The 23388-nt window shown below is 52.6% G+C and overlaps 1 protein-coding gene across 4 annotated transcripts in view; it reads left to right on the top strand.

Moving 5' to 3' along the window:
* Positions 1-2333: 2333 nt before the first annotated feature.
* CADM3 (cell adhesion molecule 3) overlaps positions 2334-23388 on the top strand; it is a 138701-nt gene continuing 117646 nt past the window's right edge. The window contains exon 1 of one of the 4 annotated variants that reach the window (XM_043534912.1): positions 2334-2909. In XM_043534912.1, the coding sequence (XP_043390847.1) occupies positions 2834-2909 (76 nt within the window). In that variant the 5' untranslated portion in view covers positions 2334-2833. The remainder of the gene's footprint in view (positions 2910-23388) is intronic. The other 3 variants (XM_037882730.2, XM_043534911.1, XM_037882731.2) reach the window with 3 other exon arrangements.

Raw genomic sequence — 23388 nt, 5'->3', positions numbered from 1 at the left:
ACCTCACCTTCCATCCCCCTCTATGAGAAACACCTCCCTCAATCACCCCAGGCCCTATACCCTTGGTATGAGACTCCCCCCTCCAAGAGACCCCCCCTCCCATTCTGAGATCCCCATCTCCCACAGACCCACCCCAACACACAGATGTCCATCTCACGGGTGCCTCATCCCACCAACAGAGAAGTCTCTCCCACTGGAGACAACCTCCAAATCACAGAGACATTTCAAGCCACAGGGACACCTGCCTCACAGACACCCATCCCATGGACAACCTGACCAATAGAGACATCCTATCTACTGGAGACACCCCTACTCACCAGAGATACACACAGAATCCTGCTTCATGGACACCCCAACTCAATGACAGACATGCCCCCATCCCACTGTGACCCTGATCAACAAGACATCCCACCTCCTGGAGACTCCACAACTAATTGAGACCCTGATCCACAGAGATAGCTGCCTCTCAGACACCCACCTCATAGACCCAGATCTTCAGAGATAGCCCACCACCTGGAGATGCCCCGACTCACAGACCCCCACCTCACAGAGACACCCCATCAAATAGAAACCCTGACCCACAGAATGATCCTGACTCCTGGAAGTGCCCTATCCCACAAAGGCCCCAACCCCCAGAGACCATGCTCACAGAAACAGCCTGATCCCCAGAGAACCAGCCTTATAGAAAGAAAAGGAGGACTTGTGGCACCTTAGAGACTAACATGCATCCCATGAAGTGAGCTGTAGCTCACGAAAGCTTATGCTCAAATAAATTTGTTAGTCTCTAAGGTGCCACAAGTCCTCTTTTTCTTTTTGCGGATACAGACTAACACGGCTGCTACTCTGAAATCAGCCTTACAAAGATACCCCAACCCCAGAAACACCTTGCCTCACAGAGACCCCTTGGCCCAGACAGATCTTGCCTCACAGAGATGTCCCAATTCACAACAATCCCCATTCATGTCCCAGGCCTTCAGGGCTATGCTACCTCAGTTGATCATGCTCAGTTACATTTGTTCCCCTACAGCTGATGGAAATGCACTTGGCAGCTACACACACCAGTGTTTCATTCGGTTCTTCATGGTGCTGACATCCCAAACAGACTGGTTGTTTTGGGCCCAAGAAGGACCGAGTCTTATTCCAGCCTCACTCACTCCTGTGCCAAAGTGGTTGGAGCTGCCTGAAAAAATGGAGAGAACTGGGCTGTCAACAATGGGGCTTCAGGAGCAGAGCTACCAGCACTCTCCATCTCCTTTCTACACATTGCCCATGTCTCCCACAGTATCCATGTGGGAAATGCCCCAGCCCCCCCTAATGCTATTACTCTGCACATCTTCAGCTGCTTCTCAACCAGGACCAGCCAGCAATCATTAGCCAGTCCCAATTAGTGTAGTACAGAAAGGACAGGGACACCTGTGCAAGTCAGGGGCATTTCCAGGGATAAAAAAAGTGGAAGGGAGGATGAAAGATGGTTCCACTGGCCCCCTCAGGGCTATGGGACACCCACTTCTCCCACAATAACTACTCCACTGAAGCTGTATTTACACAGCAGCACCCCCTTTTTACAAAGAACTAGCTTCTTAAGAAAGGATCCTGATTACAGGACAGTTGCTATGGACCCTGTCTGCAGAGATACTGTCAGTGATACAGACTGCCCCAACGAGACACCTTCTCTCCAATACACCACAGATAAAACCTGACCCACAAGGAGTGTCCTCACCAATACCAGTGCTGATACAGCCTGCCCCACAGAGACCCCTCCTCACCAATACACGTATGATACAGCCTGCTCCACAGAGTCCCCTCCTCATCAATAAACCACTGACACAGCGTGCCCCACCGAGACCCTTCCTCACCAGTACACCAATGATACAGCCTGCCCCACAGAAACCCCGGCTCATCAATAGGCCTCTGATACTGCCTGGCCCACACAGACCCCCTCCTCACCAATACACGGATGATACAGTCTGCTCTACCGAGACCCCTCCTCACCAATAAACCACTGATACAGTCTGCCTCACACAGACCCCAGCTCCCCAGACATCAGTGACAGCCCGAGTGGGGAAATGGGTTTAATCACGTCCCTTTCCCACCATGACTTAAACCATCCGGCCACCCCGGGCTAGCCCGAGCCTGGGGCAGGGACAATCACGCCGCGGTGGCTCGGATCTCGGAGGCGCGGCTGGGTGTGTTCTGGAAGCGGGTGTAGCTTGTTTTGGCTTGGCGCTGGCGGCTGCCGTCTGCAGTGTTTTCCCAGCCGTGATACAAAGCGTCGGGGAGACGCAGCCTCCCACGGTCTGTAGGGACGTGGGCTGTGCGTGTGCGCCCGCCGCGGGAGGGCTGGTCCCGCTGCCTCCGAGCAGCCGCCAGAGGCAGTGGCGGCAGGTGCCAGTGACCCGCCCGCGCCCAAAGGCTGCATTGCACCGTCCGAGCCCGGCGCGGCTGGTTCGCAGCCCCGGCCCAGCTCACGGGCCCCCTGCGGCCGCTCCAGCCCCCGCCCTGCGAGCAGCAGCAGCGCGCTCCGCGGGGACCGGAGCATGCGGACCGCACCAAGTCTCCTGCAAGGGGGGGGCAATGCGTGAGGGGGGGAGCCGAGCGAGCGTGTTTCAAGAGGGCGGAGGGGGGAAACGTTCGGAAAGATTCTCCCGTCCCCCTACGCTCGCAGCCCTAATGGTCCGTTCCGCGTGCTCTATTTAATCCCCTGCTGCAGCAGCCGCCCTGGCTTCAGTCAATAGCAGGTATCGTCGCTGTCGCGCGTGGCTGTGGGCGCGGGCCGGACGCTCGCTTCCCGCGGGGCTGAGCCGTGGAGGATCCCCGCAGCCCTAGAGCCACCATGCTGCCGCCGGCGCTGACCCTGCTGCTGCTCCTCGGCTGCCTGGAGGCGGGCAGCGGGACCCTCTCGCACGACGGTGAGTGGGGCGCCGCGGGGTGCCCGCCTGGGGTCGGGGCGGGGGGTCCAGACGCTCTCTGTCCGCAAACGCCGTTTCGCGGAGCCCGGGCGCAGCATCTGCAGCCCAGGGAGCGGACCGCGGACAGCGCCGCAGCCCGAGCGGCTGGGAGAGGGGCCGGGGGCCGCCTTCTCCTGTCGGGCACCTGGCAGCTGGGGTGGCGCGTCTCGCCTGCCCGCCCCCCAGCGCTACCTCGGTTCGGCCGAGCTCAGCCTCCAGCCCTCTGGGGCTGGGGGCGCCGCGCCCCTAGGGTGTATCCAGGTGCAGGCGAGGGTCCCCCGTTCTGCGGCGCTCAGCGCGGGGGCTGGGAGCCAGGGCACGGCGGGAGGGGGTCGCTGGGCGCTGCTTGCCGCTGGCGGGCGGTGCCGCTATGTCGGTCAACCAGGCTCCCAGGGCGGCAGGTGTCCTAGCCGCAGCCCGCCGCCTGCCCACCCCTCTTCGGGCTCGGTGCCGGGTTCGGCTCCGGAATCCCGTCCTCGTCCTGGAGACTGGCTCGGCTCCTAGCCCTGCTCGGCGCTGGCTGCAGTCGCTGTCACGAAAGGGGGGGCCGGACTGGCCGGGCCATCGCCCCTGGGGAGGGTCCCCCGGGCACAGCCGTGTAGCGGCGGCTCGGTGCGTCCAGCCAGCGGCTCTGCGGCCTGCGGCGCAGCTGGGCGCGGTGAGAAAGGGAGGGGCAGGGCCCCTGCCAGGGGCGGGGGGGGGGATGGAGCTAGCGGAGCTGGCCGCGCGGCTCTGGGCTGGGGAGCTGGAGGGGCCACCCCGGGTCTCCCCTGGGGCCCTCCAGCCTGGGGCAACTGGTATCAAGGTCACCCCCTCCCTCCGAGGCTGTCCATTTGCCACCTTTTCAGCGAACAGGGATGGCTGGCTCCACCCCCCCCCCCCCCATCCCTGGAATGTTCGAGAGAGGCTGGCATCCCTGCCCCTCCTGCCACAAGGATCAGGAGTCTCCCCATGATGTGTCTCTCTATGGCTCCCACTGGGTGACCATGCTGGGGGTGGGGGGTTGGGTGCAGAATAGGGAGCCGGGGGCCTCAGTCACTGCACCCAAATTGGCCGTGTCACCATCTCAGCAGGCCTGTGCTCTTGCAGTTAATTTAGCCAGGTGCCAAAGGTGACCACAGTCCTGCCAGGGCTGTGGCATGCTGCATTTTGAGGCAGGGCTTCAGTGCTAGAGTTGAGGCTGAGATTGGCTTTTAGTTCCAGGAGCACTTTGGAGAGGTTTATTTAACATTATCAGGCTTGCTGCCTGTCTTCCCTTCTCTGCCTATTTATCTTCCTAGCCAGCTTTCCGTTTGTGTCTCTGTTAGTCCATCTGCCTCTCCCATTAAGCTAGAACATACAGTGCTGCAATTAGATGGGTTTAAAGTGCTTGGAAGATAGCAGAAGGCTGCAGCAGGGTTTGGAGAAGACAGACCAATTCCACCAGTTCCTCCCAGAGAAACCTGTTCATATTTGTATGTGTCCTATTGTTCAAGTATCTCTCAAATCCCCCTGACACTCTGTATACAGATTGTTTATTATGCAGAAAGCATGGAGTAGCTCTGTAGCCCCATAACCCTTGAGACAAAGGGTGTTTACCCATTATGTATAACAACAATAGGCAGAGCGATGCATGCCAAAACAACCTTTAATGAAGTACCACAAAGCAAACATAATTTTGATAAGGATTTGTAAAGGCAATGCATTGCTTTTCGTAACTATTTTGCTGCAAAATGAAATGCTGGCTGAACCTCAGTAGCCAGGCTTGGGGCTTGGGGTCTGAAATGACCATGCACTGATGTCATGTCAGTTGCACCCTCTCTTTATATTTGTCTTTAAAGTATTATATATGCACCTATGTGGTGCTGTACATGTACTGAGACTCATCAGAAGCAGGAAGTAATTCTGAGGTGGGCGGTGAGGGACCAGCAGTGCTAAGACAAGGGTTTCACAGATTTGAAAACCAGAAAGGACTCTTACTAGCTATTCTAACCTCCTACGTAACAGAGGCTGGAGATTTCTCCCAGTAATTCCTGCATCTAGCCCAGCAACTTGTGGTGGAATTAGAGCATGAGGAGAATTAGAGGTGTGAGGTAGAAGAGCATTGTGTGTACTCACATGCTAATTAGAGGACCATTCATCCATCCCCCTCCCCCCACACATCTAGAAATGCCATGTTCAGTACAGGCAGGCTTCTCAGACCATCTCTGCAACTGTGGCCATGTATTTTACCCAGTTAGGTCTTGAATGAGCTTTTCCTCAGTGTGTATTGCAGGTGCTAATGATGGAGGGGCGTGGGACTGCTCTCCTTACACTTCCTCATTGCCTGGTTTCGTGGTGCATGCTTACTGGGGTAAAATAGCGTGGAACCAAAGGCTGGTACAATGAATGAAGTATTGCAGCGTGTGGGGAGGATGAGAAACTGGAACCAGGAAATGTCCTGGTTAGGGCATGAAGTGGAGGTGCTTGGATCCCAAAGTAGGAGCTGCTCTGCCCTTTGAGCTACAGGAGAAGCTCTGCTAGCCCTTCACAGCAGGAGAGTTTCTATCCTCTTCCCCACCCCACACTAGAGGATAAGACTGTTACTGGATGCAGGGTGTCATGTGACCACACCCATTCAAAAGCCCCAAAGGCAGGCAGTCTCCATGCATTCTAGGTGGTGATGGTCTTAGTGATTATGAGCATGGGACTGTCATGAAGTCCCAAAGAGGAGTCACCTGGGTATGGCTGGCACCGTGTCATTCTTGACTGTTAAAAAGGCCATGCTAAATACCACTGAATACCATAGATTCCAAGGCCAGGAGAGACTATTGTGATCATCTAGTCTGACCTCCTGTATAGCACAGGCCACAGAACATTCCCAAAATAATTCCTAGAGCAGGTCTTTAAAAACAAAACAAAAAAACCCTCAACCCTTGGTAAAGTGTCCCAATGGCTAATCACCCTCAGTGCTTTTTAAGCCTGATTATGTTCAGTGAATTGACTGGGTGTCAATGTGCATGGAGACACTTCTGAGTGAATCCCAAGTACTCACAAAAATGCATGTGGTATTGGTTGAGAGTGGTGGGTTGAAGTTCTCTGTGTAGCCCCCAGGCAGGGTACAGCATAGAAAAAGATCTGGCAAGGTTCCCCCAGGAAGAAGTGTCAGTGTTTCCTTTGTTCTCTGGCCCTTTGCTGAGATATCAGCAAGGGTGATGCTGGCTGAAAAACATAAAACCAAAAAATCTGTGAGCGCCAACCTGGAGCACTGTCTACTCCCACTATGAATGCAGGAAAGCATTGGCTGAGAAATACTGCCCCCTCAGGAAGACATTCTGTAATGTTGTGCTGTTCACCGGTCAATGACATGTGGGCCGAGGAAAATGTCCTTTGCCACCGATTGTCCTAAAACCCCGCTCCCATGCACCCCTCAACCTCTGAATATGTCCCTGGCACAGCTCTCGCCAATAGAGCCCTTCTGGCGGTGTGACTGAGGAACGTGGTACCTCCTCAGAGGGGAGAGTTAAGGTGCTGCAAGTATAAAATTCCCCACCTGTCTCCTCCCCTTGGGAAGTGGCTACATTGTATCCCACAGCACCTCAAACATTGTAACGAGAGACGGGAGGTGGGGTTCCACAAAGGGTTCTGTTGCCCAGGGAGCAGAACTGTTGGACTCTGGGAAAAGTCTTGGTACTTCACCGTAGTAGCTTTGTGTGTGTGCACTTGCACAGCTGATGTGCTGTGCAGATTTTGGTGTCTTTGGGCTGGGAGCGTGCGAGGTGGGGGAGAGGATGATTCTGTGCCTACAAGAACCCCACCAGTAAAAAAGAGAAAGTGAGTGAGTTCAGGAGCAAAACCTTTTATTTATCTGAAAATAGTGTACACTAGCTACATGGGGAACCCCCTGAACACTAAAGCTCCAAAGCTTTGGACTCTGGCCTGCTGGGGACCTCATCTACCGAAGGTACCTGTATATCACCTGTTATTGTAGCACCTTACAATCTTTAGTAGCTCTGGGTGCTGTTATCCCAGATGGCAGACTGACAGTAAAAGGGGCCAAGGTGTCACAGGCAGTCTGTGACCAAGCAGGGACTTGAAATGAGAACTCCCAAGTCCCAGGCTAGTTCTCCAACCACTGGGCCATCCTTCCTTTCTCAGCACAGTAGAAAATGTTCTCCCCCATGCCCTTCCTCCTACACTCTCCTAGCTGTGTGCCCTAAAGTCCATTGTTTTAGAGACAGGTAGATTCACCAAGTACCTGACCCTCATGCGAATTCCCAGGCTTCCCCTAGGAGCACTTCATGCTGAGCAGAAGCACTGTGCTGGGAGGAGATTTCCCTGTCCTAGGTGAGTGCCATGTGTTTCCAGTGAACACCCAGGGAATGAGACCATCCCCTCACAGGATGCTGAAATGGATATTCGTGCTTCTGGGAGGGAGCAGTGTCTAATGATTAGAGTGCAGCCCTGGGAGTCAGGAGCTCTGGGCTCTATTGGCTGTGCCACAGGTGTATTGAGTGACCTTGGTCTAGTCAGCAGCCTCTCTGCCTTTTAATTTCTCCACCTCTGAAACGAAGATGATAATAATTACCTGTCTCACTGGGAGGTTGCGTTCATTAATGTTAGTATAAGCCCTTGAGCCCCACCTAAGCAAATCTGTAGCGGCATGCTCAGTAATACTCTGATCAGATGGGTTTGCCATCATCTGCTGCCTCAGTCCATGGTCTAGCTGTGTGCTTTTGGCAGGCAGGTACTGAGTGGACCTGATGCACTGTAACTGTCCTACGGAAATGACCGCGAGATCCTTGCAATAGCTATTTTTCTTCAGTAGGACACATTTGTACCATAGTGAGGCTGTGCGGCAGTTCTCACAGGGGTGGGGGTGCTTAGTGTAGTCTCTCAGCCCTATAGTCATTTCTTAGCCCCTTCTTGCCAGACTGCGAGCTCCTTGTCCTTGAGCTGGAGAAACCATTGCAGTCGTGTTAGGATGTACATTGTGCCCTTTGCAAATACTGCTGTGGCTTGGATAGAGGCACATCCACATACTTGTGCTAAAGCAACTCCTGACTTCCGGGCTATCATTAAGGTTTAGCATATGCTACAAACCTTGTTTCACTGCCAGCCTGTGCCCATGTCACACTGGGGAAGTTGGCTGGGGAAGTTGTGGCAACCCAGTTGTGGCAACTGATTCCACCATAGGCATGAGAAAGGAGGAGGAAAGTAAAGTGCAATCTTTGTGAATCTCTTGAAACAAAATTAAAACCACTCAGATAGCTTCAGATTGGCTCACTGAGGGGGAATGGGCCTTTCTGTTGCAGGAAGCCTAGCCAAGAGGCAATGCAGCTGTGGTTGCTTTTTTGCATTATTAGACTCGGAGAATAACAAGTGCAACAGAACAGGGAAGCTGTCTATTAAATGTCAGGCAGAGCAAGCAGCGAACCAGGATTGCTGAAACCAACAACTCAGCTATCTGGCAAAAGGCATTAGGATCAATGAGACACACTGGATTGAAAACAATAACAGAGATCAGGGTACACAGAGTCTCCCAGCCATGTACTCAGACAGTGAGGGGAAGTGCTGGCGCTGCAAAGGCAGGGCTGAAACTTTGCTTCCACTCTGACTATCCTCAGGTTTGGGAATTACCTGCGTTACTGACTCAGAGGCTGTGCTGGGGAACGTGGAGGGCACGTCTGCAACGAGCTGGAGGAAGAAACGAGACAAGCTGGAGAGCTGCAATTGCCAGCAATGACTAATGAGTCCCTGCCTGGCCCTTGTGCCTTTCCAGTCTCCTTCCAGTCAGAAGGTGTGAGGAGAGAGAATGCCTGGCTGCTGTCTAGACACAGAATGCATGGGAAAGGCAACTCCCTTCCTGTCCCTCAGCCTTGGTGCCCATGTCTGTGCAGCCTGAGTAGGAAAGTTACTCCTCTCACGCTGGCCCACGTGGAATGTGTGTCTGCCCTCGTTTTATCACTCTCCACCGAGATGAAGGCAAACAGCTCTTAGCTCCACCGCTGGCCAGGGCTCTTTCTGCATCTCTGAGCAATTCCTGGTCACCAGCTACAGTCTCCTCTCTCCTTCAGACGGCCTCCTTCTCCAAAGCAGTGCTGCTTCTCCCTTCCCCACAGAACCCACCTCTCTGTCCAGGGCAGTCTTAGCTCAGTGGATCTCACTCACACCTCCTGCTTAAAGAATTGCACCCATTGCAAGGATTACTGTCTCTGGCCCCCCTCCTTCTACATACACACAGGAGTGGAGAGAGGTCCTTTGGCACAAGGGCTTGAGAAAGGAACCAGTTCTCACTACTGTGGCAATGCTCTTGATGGAAGAACTGATCCATCTGAGCAAATCTCAGCAGGGTTCTCTTGAGATGATAATTGGTTCCTTTTCTGACTCATTTTGGTCAGCAAAACTAGAACCAGTTGGTCCATTGCTAATTTCTGTGCCCTGAGTTAGGAGTCCACAAACCAAGAGTCCTAGTGAGGTGGAGAGGGAGTCACACAATGACACTGGGATGTAGGACTCGCTTTCTGGTGATCCTCTGCACATCTCAGTTGCTCCCCAGGAAGACCCAAACTGGCAAGAGGCTAAAGGTGGACATGACCCACCCTCACCTGGATGGGCTCTGTTCCAACATGACCATCCCTGTGTTTGGAATGCAGAACCATTTCTCTGCTCCCCTCTGTCCTGTCTCTCCTGCTGGGAGGGGGAGCAGGAGAGATGGCTGCTGCTTCTCCCCATCCCATGTTTCAAAGAGCTCTGGGCACTCACTCCAGCTCCTGCCTCTATCAATGATTTATTAATATTTTAGGAGTTCCAAGAAGCCCTGGTTAGGATTGGGGCCCCATGGATGCTTGGTGCTGCACAAACGTGTAAGGAGATACAGGCACTGCTTGTCCTGAAGGGCATGCAGTGGAGTTTGAGACCACAGGTAACAAGGGAGAGGAACCAGACATAGAGACCTTTCTGTTCTGTGTTCGTACAGTGCCTTGCACCTGGGTTCCTGTGTACTATGGTAACACAAATAGTAATAATAGAGTAACAAGGGATGGGGACGCTGAGGCACAAAATGTAGCTCTGTCAGCAACATGGCCTCCCAGGGTGAGAGGCACTGGGACCCGTGTATAAAACCAGCCACGCCAGCTCACTCCTTGTCTGAGATCAGGTCGGCTAGTGTGCACTGAGCAACTGCTTTTTATGACAGGACGGTGACTGAATACACAAGGGAGACTATTCTGAGTTCAGTGGCCTGAACTCCGGAAGCTCAGTGGGACCCCAGACATCTTGCTTCTGCAGCAGCGCGGCGCTGGCCTCTGTGGCGGCAGCACAATGGCGTTCGCTGTGGCATGGTGACGTTCTCGGTGGGTGCATTATTCTGTTACTGCCGTGTCTTGTGCTGTGATTGTAAAACATGAAGGCAAAGTTGCTTGTGGCAAGTCCATCACTCTGTGAACTGTTCGCTGCAGAGCATCACTTCTGGGCCCTCGGAGTCCTCTTTGCAGGGATTTGCAAAGTATTACAAATGGCCAAAGACTTGCTTGAGGAGAGGGGGCAATAGCTGTGTCCTGGAGCAGAAAGTCAGCATCTGTCCAGTTGAATGAGAGGCATCGCAGTTGTGACTGTTCAGCAATCCTCAGCCACCCTGTGAACTCCTGAGCTTGTTCCCTGAAATCCTCCTCGCTTTTCCAGTGTGACCAGCTGATGAGCGCAACCCAACTGCACGGGGCCTTGGTGCGTAGCAGAAGCAGAGGCCAAAGTGAGAGGCTGGACAGTTATACTCACCAGAGAGAGGAGTGAACTCTGGCTGCTGCCCACCCAGGTGTCAATGCCTCCCCATTCTCCCCTTGCTCCTCTCTTTGGGCAGTGTCCCCTTTCAGCGTGATGGATCCTTCTCCAGCCAACACCCTTTCATTCTGCTTATGAGATTGCTTTCCAAACCAGTTAATTAAACTGATGCCAAGCCCTGTGTGGACATTATTAATTCCATTTAAACCTGGCTTATCCGTTTAGCTTAACTTGCTAAGGAACCACTAGAAGCCAGGTTTAAACTAAATTGAGAGTGCCCTTGCTGATGAGGCTGGACACCAGCTTAATAGAATTGGTTTGAAATGACAGTGGTGCCATTCTGCATACGTCTACACAGCAGCTGGGAGGTGTGATTCCTTGCTCAGGTAGATGTATACTTGCTAGCTCTCCTTGAACCTAGTGCCAAAAAATAGTGATGTGGTCATGACAGCATGGGTAGTGGCTTGGGCTAGCTGTCTGAGTATATACCCAGGGGTCAGGACTTGTCACACCATGAATGCTTTGGTCTCTTGTGCCAGCTGTTAGCTTGCTGAACATTCATGGGATGGACCTGTCCCCTTTGTTGTCAGTGACAAAACTCTTGTTGACTGGCTTGGGCCTTAACTCTTGAAATGGAATTTGCTATTGCTTCTGCTCTCCGTGTGTTTTCATGTCTGCATGTCAAGTCCGTATTGTCCCTTACTCTGGTTTTTGAGGGTAAAAGCTGGGTGCAAACTAAAAACCTGATCATCTCCAGAAACAATAATGCTGTGGGATTCCCATGCACCATGGACCCAGTGCCGTCTCCCGTAGGCCCATCATACCCCTGGAGAGACCTCCTTTCACAGGAAAGAGCACTCTTTCTGACTTCAGTGTAGGGCCACTCCATGACATAGGCTCCTGACAGCTCTAAGTTCTTCCCAACTCTCTCATTATAGCCATCGCTTTCTAAGCTGAAGTTTCTTGTTAAAGAAATGGCATTGGTAGCCCTTCTGGTAGCAGAGTCTATAAATCCATATACTGCTGCCCTGCCAAGTCCTCAGACAGATGGGTGGAAACTGCCAGCAGCTGAGATGTCAGGCCCCTATCTATTCATATAAAAGGGTATTTGCCCATTCAGCTGCTAATGGAGCTGTGCTCATGGCACCCAAACTGTGGTGATCTGTGTCACCCATCTTTTGGCATTAGCCTGGCCTTAGGAACTTCTCCATTCTCTGGTATTTCAGCAAAGTAGCTGAACAACAAGCACAGTAAAGATGACTGTCTGAAGAAGAGCTCTGTGTTGTTCGACAGCTTGTCTCTCTCCCCAACAGAAGTTAGTCCAGATATTCCCTCCTACATGTTGTCTCTCTAAGCGCAGTAATGACTATTTGCATAGAGCTGTCCCTGGTGGGCTCTGCTCTTCACCTCTCCTAGACTTGGCAGCTTTGCATACTGTTTGCAGTCCTCCCAGTCACACTGTAGTGCTCCATGCTGGGCTCTGACCCTCTCCTCTGACAGGGACTGCTCCATGCACAGGATTGAATGGTCCAAGGCACCACTCAGAGCTGCTGGAGAGAACTCTCCTTCAGGTTAACCTGATTTTGCCACACCTGCTAGATGGCGACTCTCATTATTGGAACCCGCTGCTCTCCAGTGGCCGGGATTCACTGTGAATGACTCTCCATGGCCAGGGTTATTTTTTGTTCTGAAATTTTCTCCTTCTCCCATTAGCCTGGGAGCCAGTAGGAGATTTGGCTGTTTGGTGCCAGGTCTACAAACTTTCTAAGATTTGTGCCCTGTTGGATGAGCCTGCAGGAGACAGTCTCCAGGTAATGGGGCTCCTGCCCCTTTTCATGGGACTTCTAAAGGATTTAGCTGTGACAAATCACTAGGAAACATGCCCTGAGCAGAGGAGAGGGTGCGGGCTCCGAGGGATTTCCAGCCCTTATTTCTAGGGTTTCTCATTTATATGTTCTTGTAGCTTGCAGGGGAAAAATAATTCTTATTTTTCCATTTTTCTTTGAACGGCATTGACTGATAGTGTTCTACATGACAATTTCACTGAACACACACAGATCCCTGTAAAGCAAAGAGCAGCCCTAGGACCCCACTCTGAGGGGCAGAATGGCCCGAGACACCAGAGACTATCCAACCAAATCACCTGCTTCATTGGCAACAAGCACATCAGAGATTGGCCCCGAAGTAGAAACTCTGGCATCACCGTGCAGAGATCCCACAGCCTTCAAAGGGGCTCAGACCCTGTCCTGCTGCCCAGAGGCTATTCTGGCCCTCACGCCCCGGAGACGTGTCAGACCACCAAGCCGAGAAACATCCATGGAAAAGGCAAGTGCGTAAAAGCCACAACCTCAGGAGAGGAGACCTGCGGGCTGTCGGAGCAGTGCCACCTCACCAGTTGGCTGCATGTTAACAGACTTTTAACAGCCCAAGCAAGAAATCAGAAATGCTGCAGCAGCAGGGGCACCCTAGTGTCTTACTGTGTAAAAGCTCCTTTTGTTGTGCACAGTGTTTGTACGACTGTTACTATGTAAGTAACGCAGAGGGGTGGGCATGATTCTCTTCGTACATATGCTGGGGTAAATCAGAAAGAACTGTGGATTTCAATAGGGTTCTACTGGTGTAAATCAGTGTGGGACAAGGGCTTCTCAGTCCAATCTTCTGATCTGCTGATAAATGAGAATAACTGTTCCATGTTCCTGAGCTATGCTCCGGGGCGTGTGGGGCCAGTCTTTCAGAAGAGCTCTGCACCCCACACAAAAATGACACTGCTAGTTTAGATGTCTGTCTGTGCAGAGCATCTGAAAGTCTGGTCCCTGGTGCCGTGTTTGGTAGGTGTCTCATTGCTCATGGTCTACTATACACTCATGCTGCTGGCCCATGGGGGCCTGGCTGTAGTGATTCCTGCATGGACTTGTCCCCACAGAGACTGCAGCAGAGTCTCTCCAGCAGTCCCAAAGCTAGCTGGTAACACGTGGCCCATCAAATGCAGAGAGCAGGACATGGAAGGGGCAGGAGAGCCCTGTGTGCCCCACTGCCTGTCGTGGGATTCCCCTTTCTGCACAGATACTAGGGACAGCTGCACCCCGCTCTGCTGCTTGCGATCCTTCCCCATAGATACTTGCAGCCCTGTCCTTCCTCCTGGATACAGGTGATGCTCAGTAATTGCAGTGGGAGAGCAGAGCCATGGGAGTGGCTGGACCATGCACCTTTTCCTTACAGACCCAAGCTTGGCTGGATCCTCCCCAACGCTGCCCCTGTCTCTGCCTCAATGGCTCTGGATGCTTTGGTTTGTATCTATGTAGCTCAATCTGGAATGCTCCTGCCTGAGTCTAGCAGGGGGCTCTCCTCACACTGTCCAGCTGGTCCAGGGCTCACTGTGAATGCCTCTGCTTTAGACTCTGCCCTGGTGACATGCGCTTGGAATAGCACTGGCTCCCAAGCTGCTACTGTCCGTCCCTCGGCTCCATGTGCCACAGGGTGGTGATGAGCAGGACTCTGCATCGCACACTCTTGCTACCAGCATTCCCTGCAAATCTCTCTCATTTCAGGGATGTGCAGCCCCTTCCTGGCTGGACTCTGCTGTCTGTAAATACATGCCCTGGAGGGACTTGGAAAGGTTCTGTGGCTGTTGAGGTCTGGGGTGAGGATGAGATTCCTGAGACAGAGAGAGTTGGGACCAGCCTCCTTTCCCCTCCCTTGGGGGTTGTGCAGGGAGAGGGACAGAAGCTTGCCCAGGGCTGTGCCAGGAGGGACATGCTTCCTCCACGCCTGCTAGGGGTTGTGCAGGGAGGGGACGCAGTGCTGGATGCACAGACAGTGGCCATGCCCTGCACTGAGATTTCCTTACAATGTTGCTGCATTTTGCTGAGCTAATTGGCCACCACCCCTGTGTGAAAGTGTAAACACCACTGGGAAGCACAGCCAGCAGCAGCCTGTGTCTGTGTGGCTGGCTGCCAGAGCCACAGGCAGGAGCTGCTGCTGCCATCAGAGTGGCTGCTCCTCCCTGCTTGCTGCCATTGAGCTCGCCCATATTGCACCTCAGGAATGTGTGGGCACAGCCGGCCCCCGGAGTGTTTGGGGCAGCACCGGGGTGGGGGGCAGGGGAGGAAATGGGGCGGGGGGGGGGGGGGAGTACAGTCCATTGCCCAAGGCTCTACTCCTTTCCCCAAGTCCTGTTATGGGCTGGGGAGGGGGTTGCTTTCCAGCCCCTTGTACAGTGTGTGTCTGTGATGATCACAGGGCCCTGGGACTGGGACCTGTTGTGACGAAGTAGAGAGCGGTGTTGACCTGGGAATGTGGAAGGGGAGTTTCACTGGCGATGGGATACCTGAGAACCTGTAACCTGAGCCAGGAGGGGGATGGGGGAGGTAACACCTCTGCCCGGGAAACTGGACAAAGGCTGGAGGAGAGAGCCTGCTGGAGGGTTTTTGGTTTCAGTTTTGTGCTGGGTGGTGGAAAGCAGGGAACCCCAAGGTTGGGGTCTAAGCTCCCTGCCCCCCAGAAGGACTTGACTGAGGGGTCTTGGTGGTACCCACAAGCTCTGTTTTAGACTGTGTTCCTATTGTCCAATAAACCTTCCATTTTACTGGCTGGCTGAGAGTCACGGTGAATCTCAGGAAGAGGGGTGCAGGGCCCGGACTCCCCCACACTCCGTGACACCTGTCCATGCGGGAGGGGGGCTCTAATTGCGCCCTTGTCTAGAAACAACCTGCCAAGGCAGGTTAAAGACTGCCCCATGGCCCGTCCTCCTCAGCAGATTCTCCTGGGCTCGCTCCTTTCCAGCACACCCTGCCTCAGGGCTCCTATTAATTGCCTATTGATTGCTAATGACCAGCCATGTTCCAGTCCTTCAGCTCTGCTTAAGTGCAATAGGCAGCTGATAACTTGATCAAACCCCTGGAATGCAGCATCCTCTGGCAAGGGCCCAGCACATGAGTGTGCAAGTATGGGGGCGGGGGGAGGTGGGTTCCATTTGGGGAGAGGATGTCATCACATCCCAGCACCCTGCAATCACTCTTGTGCTAGCGTCAGTTATATCCAAGGTCCAAGTGATTGTGAAAGCTGGGCCCAAATCATGTGGCAAGGCCCTGGGTTCTAGAGCACTGTAGTGTGGCAGGCTGGAAAATCCATAGCTAGGCTCTGTGCTCTAGAGCTCTAGTGCGGCAAGGCCCTGGGTTCTAGGTGGCTCTAGTGTATTAGTTTTGCTTTCCTGCATTTGAAATGAGTGATCTGCTCAGCATGGGTCTCTGTATTATTGGCCTTGAGATTAATGTCATTACTTTGTGCTGTTCCCTTGTCTTCTGCTTTCGAGCTACCTAAGATGTTTGTACTGAAGGAGCCATAACTGTTTTGTCCACACAGGCATGGAAGAAGCTATGGGGAGGAGTTGGCAACATAGAAAGGGTGATCGGGGCTTTTGGCAACTGGAGAGGCAGTTTGAGATTGTGAGATATACACAGTAGCTGGCTGCTTCTGCTAAAATGATTAGCTGTGAAAGATTGAGCAATGTACTCGTAGGCTGATGGGTGCAACACTATAACAGTAAAACAGCCAAAGATGGCAATTTAAATATGAGAGTGAATACCCCTTTGAGATGAGTGGGACAGTTCTTATATATTGCAGAAATATTGTGTCCAGCTGCCTGCAGACTCAGGCAGACACCACTGGATTGGTTACTCAATTCATATTTTCCAGGTTATCTTCAAAATCACCAGAGCAGACTTTCAGAAATGCTCAAAATCCAGCAGCCCCTGTGGAATCCTTCCCTGCACAGTGAGACCAACAGGGATTCCACCCAGATGTGGCCCGCGGGCCGTAGTTTGCCCACCTCTAGATTAAGGTCTCCTGGGGCCCTGGGCCAGAGCAACTGTGGGCGCCCCCTGCACTGGACCCATGGCCCTGTCCCACCCCTTCCACCTGTGGCCCCGCTCATGGCTCCACCCCGTTCTGCCCTGTTGCACCTATGGCCCTACCTGGTTTTGCCTCTTTCCCCTGCGGCCCTGCCCCCATTTCACCCACGGTCCTACCCATTCCACCCCTGCCACTGCGGCCCCACTCCTCGTTTGCTCCTTTCTGGCGTGCCCGCCCTGCCCCGCCCCCATGGCCCCAAGACTGGAAAAGCTTCTGTCCTCCCACCGCGGCAACAGGGTCACAGCAGGGAGTGAGAGCTCCTCCAGTCCCAGGGTGCAGTCGGGGTTGGGGCGCTGTGGCTTCTGGGTGCTGGGGCTTCTCCCACCTGGCACTTCTGTCAGGGACCAGGGTTGGGGTGCTGGGGCTTCCCCGGGCTGCCCCACGGCTTCTGCCAGGGCTCCAGGCTTCCGCTGCCCCACAGTGGATTTCTGCCGGGGCACCCATCTTTCTGGGGCTGTGGGCCATTGGATAATCCTCCACTGCCCAAGCTGACCTTCCATCTGCCTGTGCTTTCCCTTCTGCCCCACGTGCTGCGTGCTCCACCACCCCCAGCTGCCCTCCCTCTTGGGGCACTTCTCTACCTATCCCCCAGCTGCTCTCCATGAGGTGGGGTGGGGGAGAAGGATCGCTGGTCCCACAGCAGTTCCTCTTCCCTGGTCTGTGAGGCAGAGAAAAGGCGGTCTCTGGCTCTGCATGGGAGCTAGGGGAGAGGCCTGGGCCTGGCTCTGTAGGAGGCTCCTACAGCTGCCAACCATAGGTGCTGGAACTGGGGTGCTTGAAGTGGTTTCCATCATAGACAGGGTTTACAGTTTGGTTCAATGGTTCTCAGCACCCCCGCTATACAAATTGTTCCAGATCCCTTGCTGCCAACACCACTGGTCCCAGTCTGTCCTGGGAGGTAAGGAGCAAGGAGAGTAAAGGGAGAAGCAACAGGATGGAGGGAGGGAAAGATTTTTACCTGAGGTAAAAGATGAGGAGGGGCTGGGCTGAGAGGCCTAGCACAACCAGGGCCCAGAGCCCCTGGAGCTGCAGAATGGTCTTCACCCAAACCTGCCGCCTCCAGAAAACTTTGCCTTTGTGGCTGAACTGCTTCAATTTGAGGCTATGCCGAAGTGGGAAGTTTCTGTGGGTGGGAGTGAGCAAGAACAGGGCATCTGAGCAGGAGAGCGAATGGTGCTACAGCCTTCCGAGACTTCTGGGCTCTGGAACAAACTGCCTGGGGTGGAACCAGAAAACAAGGCCTGATGAAGAGAAGGGGGCTCTGTACCCCGTGCCCATGGGAAACCACAGGTCAACCAAGCTTGCACAGCATGTATGTTTGTTTGCCTAGCTCCTCAGAAGGGCCTGATCCAAAGCTAATTGAATTCCAAGACTCCCAGCTCCAGCTAAGTTAACTGCCTCACTCCAGACTTGCAACTCATGAAAGCTGTGCTGTGGGTTGAACACTATCTTTATAGTCCAGGTTGCTGCCTGAATTATTAACATACAATCTGTAGAGAGAAGAGAACTTGCCATAGGAGAAAAACCTGTGTCAATAAAGATAAACTGGATCCTTCTGCTGATGAAGGATGTGACAAGCAGCTCCATTTGTGTGTTTAAGGAGAATATAATGATCTGCTGTTCTGTTGTATGACCTGAGCGATACTGTGCAATGGTGTAGTCAGAGGCTGTATGATAATTTGTGGGGGGGACAGAGTTAAGGGGTCATGTGCAACCTTACCTTGGGCAGTTCCTGACACTTCCGTGCCAACTCTGCAGCCTTCATGGTCTCAGCGCAGTGGCCTTCTATGGAATTAATGGAAACATGTTACAGTAAATAATCCAGTCCTAACCTGGTCTGGGAGTGTGTGCTCACACACCTAGAGTGACCAAATACCCAGAGCAGCTTGTCGGTAGAATAGGCCTCTAGAGGCCCCTATGCAAGAAGGCAGGAGATCTAGGTTCTGTCACTCCCCTGTGAATTTGGGTGAGTTACTGAACCATTGCTTCCTTTTGTGTCTTTAGACTGCAAGCTCTGCAGGACAAGAACTGCCTCTTACCATGTGTTTGTACAGCACCTAGCACAACAGAGACCTGATCTCAGTTGGGCCCTCAAGATGCTCCCATGATCTACAGACTGATTATGACAGCAAGGTCTGGGGAGAGACGTTGTCTGTGTGGCAGCCATATTATGTTACATATCATGTGCTATGTACTCAGAACCATTACCTGATTCATGTTGACACACAGCCTGCAACAACAGTGTGCCGTTGTTGCCAAGAAGGCCAGTGGCATTTTGGGATGTATTAGTAGGGGCATTGCCAGCAGATCGAGGGATGTGATCATTCCCCTCTATTCGACATTGGTGGGGCCTCATCTGGAGTACAGTGTCCAGTTTTGGGCCCTACACTACAAGAAGGATGTGGAAAAATTGGAAAATGTCCAGCAGAGGGCAACAAAAATGATTAGGGGATTGGAACACATGACTTATGAGGAGAGGCTGAGGGAACTGGGATTGTTTCGTCTGCCGAAGAGAAGAGTGAGGGGGGATTTGATAGCTGCTTTCAACTGCCTGAAAGGGGGTTCCAAAGAGGATGGATCTAGACTGTTCTCAGTGGTAGCAGATGACAGAATGAGGAGTAGTGGTCTCAAGTTGCAGTGGGGGAGGTTTAGGTTGGATATTAGGAAAAACTTTTTCACTAGGAGGGTGGTGAAACACTGGAATGCGTTACCTAGGGAGGTGGTGGAATCTCCTTCCTTAGAAGTTTTTAAGGTCAGGCTTGACAAAGCCCTGGCTGGGATGATTTAATTGGGGCTTGGTCCTGCTTTGAGCAGGGGGTTGGACTAGATGACCTCCTGAGGTCCCTTCCAAGCCTGATATTCTATGATTCAGTGGCTAGCGCCCAATCCTGCCCCAATTAGAGTCAATCCACCATGAACCTGGGTGAATTGTTCCAATGGTTAATTACTCTCGCGGTTTAAAAAGTATGCTGTATTTCCAGTATGAATATGTCTAGCTTTGACTCCCAACCATTGGATTGTTATAACCAGTGGTGAGCTGGAGCTGGTTGTTAAATTTAGAAGCCCTTTTAGAACCAGTTGTCCTGCGAGGAACAACTGGTTCTAAAAAGGCTTCTAAATTTAACAACCAGCTGAAAGTGGCGCCTTAGGCACTGACTCCGTGGATGCTCCGGGGCTGGAGCACCCATGGGGAAAATTTGGTGGGTGCAGAGCACCCACCGGCAGTTCCCCGCCCGGCCCCAGCTCACCTCCGCTCTGCCTCCTCCCCTGAACGCGCCGCCCTGCTCTGCTTCTCCATCCCCCCGGCTTCCCATGAATTAGCTGTTCACGTGGGAAGCCTGGGAGGGCTGAGAAACAAGCGGCAGCTTCGTACTCAGGCCCAGGGAGGGGAAGCGGAGGTGAGCTGAGGTGGGGGGGGGGGCGCGAGGAGGGCCGCCTGTGCTGCAGCAGGTAACCCGGGAGGCACGCAGGGGAACTACTCCGCGCCCCAGCTTGCCTCCGCCTCCCTGGGCCTGATCGCGAAGCCGCTGCCTGCTTCTCAGCCCTCCCAGGCTTTCCGCGTGAACAGCTGATTCGCGGGAAGCCAGGAGGGTGGGGCGCGGAGAAGCAGAGTGGGGCGGCGTGTTCAGGGGAGGAGGCAGAGGCGGAGCGGACGTAAGCTGGGGCCGGGTGCGGGGCGGGGAGCTGCCTTTCCCCATGGGTGCTCCAGCCCTGGAGCACCCACGGAGCCTGTGGCTAAGGCACCACTTTTAGATGTGCTCAGTGGGGGGAGCAGCTGCTCCCCTCCAGCTATGCTCCCCTGCCCCTAAGAGCCAGAGGGACCTGCCCGATGCTTCCTGGGAGCTGCCCCAGGTAAGCACCGCCAGGACTCCCCACTTCGCCCCCGGCAGGTCCCTCTGGCTCTTAGGGGCAGGGTGGCCACCCACTACGGTGGCCCACGAGACCCTCCTGCCCCGGTTCTGGGGACAGTCAGGGGATGGATGGGGCAGGGGTCCCGGGGGGGGGGGGGGATCAAGGAACGTGGGGGGTTGGATGGGGCAGGAGTCCCAGGGGGTGGGGGTGGGCCACGACCCCCTCGTGGGGTGAGGAGGGAACTGGTTGTTAAGATTTTGGCAGCTCATCACTGGTTATAACCTTCCCTGCTAGATTGAAAACTCCACTATTAAATATTTGTTCCTGCTGTAGGTATTCATAGCCTGTGATCAAGTCACTCCTTAACCTTTTCTTTGTTTAGCTAAATAGGCTGAGCTGCTGGAGTCTCAGTCAGGCAGGTTTTCCCATCCTTTAATCCTTCTCCTGACTCTTCTCTGAACCCTCTCCAATTTATCAACATCCTCCTTGAATTGTGGGCTCCATAACTGGACACACCAGTACCAAATGGAGAGGTAAAATCTCTACTTGAGATTCCCCTGTTTACACATTCCAGAATCACATTAGCCCTTTTGGCCACAGCATCACATGGGGAGCTCATGTTCAGCTTATTATCCACCACGACTCCAGATCTTTTCCAGAGTCACTGCTTCCCAGGGTAGAGTTGTCCCCTTCGTGTAAGTACGGCCTTCCTAGATGTATACACTTACATTTAGCTGTATTAAAATGCACATTGTTTGCTTGCACCCTGTTACCAAGCAATCCAGCATGCTCTGTCTGTGACTTTTCGTTATTCACCACTCCCTCAATTTGTGTCACCTGCAAACTTTATCAGTGATTTTGAGTTTTTTTCAGACCACTGATATAGATGTTAATTAGTGTAGGGCCAAGAACCTATCCCTGTGGGACCCCACTGGAAACATACCTGCTTGATACTCACAATTCCATTTTGAGATCTGTCACTAAGCCAGTTTTTAATCCATTTAGTGTGTGCCATGTTAATTTTATATTCTAATTTTGTAATCAAAGTATCTTGCTGTACCAAGTCAAACGTCTTATAGAAGTCTACGTATACTTTGTCAACAATATTACCTTTATCAACCAAACTTGTAATCTCACCAAAAAACCACAAGTTAGACACAATCTATTTTCCATTTGTGTTAATTAATTACCCTCCTTTTAATTCTTTGTTAACCCGATTCATATCAGCTGCTCCATTATCTTGGGATCAATGTCAGACTAACAGGCCTATAATTACCTGAGTCATCTAGGTTATGCTGTTTTAAAAATTGGCAAAACATTAGCTTTCTTCTTCTGGAACTTCCTCAATACTCAAAAACTTAATGAAAATCAACATTAACTGTCTAGTGAGCTCCTTAGCCAGCTCTTCAAAACTCTTGGATGCAAGTTATCTGGACCTGCTGATTTAAAAATGTCTAATTTTAGTAGCTTCTGTTTTATATCCTCCAGAGATATTAGTGGGATGGGAAGAGGGTTGTCACCATATGATGAGACTATATTATCTGTTTTCCCCAAAAATACAGAACAGAAATATTTATTGAACACATCTGCCTTTTCTGCATAATTATTGATCTACTATTTCCATCTAGCAGTAGACCATTACCATTGTCAGGATTCTTTGTTTCCAGTATATTTTAAAAACACCTTCTTTTGGGGCATCTAGTAAGGTGTTCTCAAGGGATTCCCAATTTTTCTTGCTCAATTCTTCCTCCTAGCTGATTTTGCTCATAATTGTTTTCAGCTTTGAGAAATTGGCCCTATTAAAACACCAAATATATAGACATTACTTCTCTGGATTTTATTTTACTTGCACATTATAAGTGTGATCAAGTCATGATCACAAGGACCTAAGCTACCATTAATTTTTAATTCTGTGATCACTTCCTCTTTATCATGGGTGGCGGGTATAAGAGGCTCAGGGAGGCTGTGCCTCCCCAAACGGGACAAGAAATGCCAAATGTGGTGTACCCTCCCTTTGGAGGCGCACCGGCCTGCCGCTGGGAGCTCCCAAGAAGGGGGTGGGCATCAGTGACCAGGCCATGGCCTTCCCCCTCTCCCAAGGCACCCCCTGCCCCTGCTCGGCTTCTTCCCCCTGTGGTCTTTCCCATGCTGCTTCTCTTCCTGCCCCCCCTCCACCTCTTCCCCCAAGGTGTTGCCCCCCCCCCACCTGCCACTCTCTCCTCTCTGCCTCGGGGGATGGGGCTGAGAGGAGCAGGCAGGGGGCACTTCAGGGGAGAATGCTGAGTGGGGGCAGGGCCTTGGGGTGGAATCGGGGGTGGGGCCACAGTCCGGGCACCAGCGGGCCCCTGCCTCCACTTCCAGGGAGCTTTGGGCAAGAGTCACATGCTGCCCATGCTCTTTATCTGTTAGGACAATGTGTAATGAAGAATTCCCCCATGATGCCAAGAAGGCCAATGGCATTTTGGGATGTATAGGTAGGGGCATAGCGAGCAGATCGAGGGACGTGATCGTTCCCCTCTATTCGACACTGGTGAGGCCTCATCTGGAGTACTGTGTCCAGTTTTGGGCCCCACACTACAAGAAGGATGTGGATAAATTGGAGAGAGTCCAGCGAAGGGCAACAAAAATGATTAGGGGTCTAGAGCACATGACTTATGAGGAGAGGCTGAGGGAGCTGGGATTGTTTAGTCTGCAGAAGAGAAGAATGAGGGGGGATTTGATAGCTGCTTTCAACTACCTGAAAGGTGGATCCAAAGAGGATGGCTCTAGACTGTTCTCAGTGGTGGTAGATGACAGAATGAGGAGTAGTGGTCTCAAGTTGCAGTGGGGGAGGTTTAGGTTGGATATTAGGAAAAACTTTTTCACTAAGAGGGTGGTGAAACACTGGAATGCGTTACCTAGGGAGGTGGTAGAATCTCCTTCCTTAGAAGTTTTTAAGGTC

This window comes from Chelonia mydas, chromosome 24 (genome assembly GCF_015237465.2).
Source record: "Chelonia mydas isolate rCheMyd1 chromosome 24, rCheMyd1.pri.v2, whole genome shotgun sequence".
Lineage (NCBI taxonomy): Eukaryota > Metazoa > Chordata > Testudines > Cheloniidae > Chelonia > Chelonia mydas.
The sequence above is the reverse complement of the archived record's forward strand: the minus strand, read 5'-3'. Positions and strand labels throughout refer to the sequence as shown.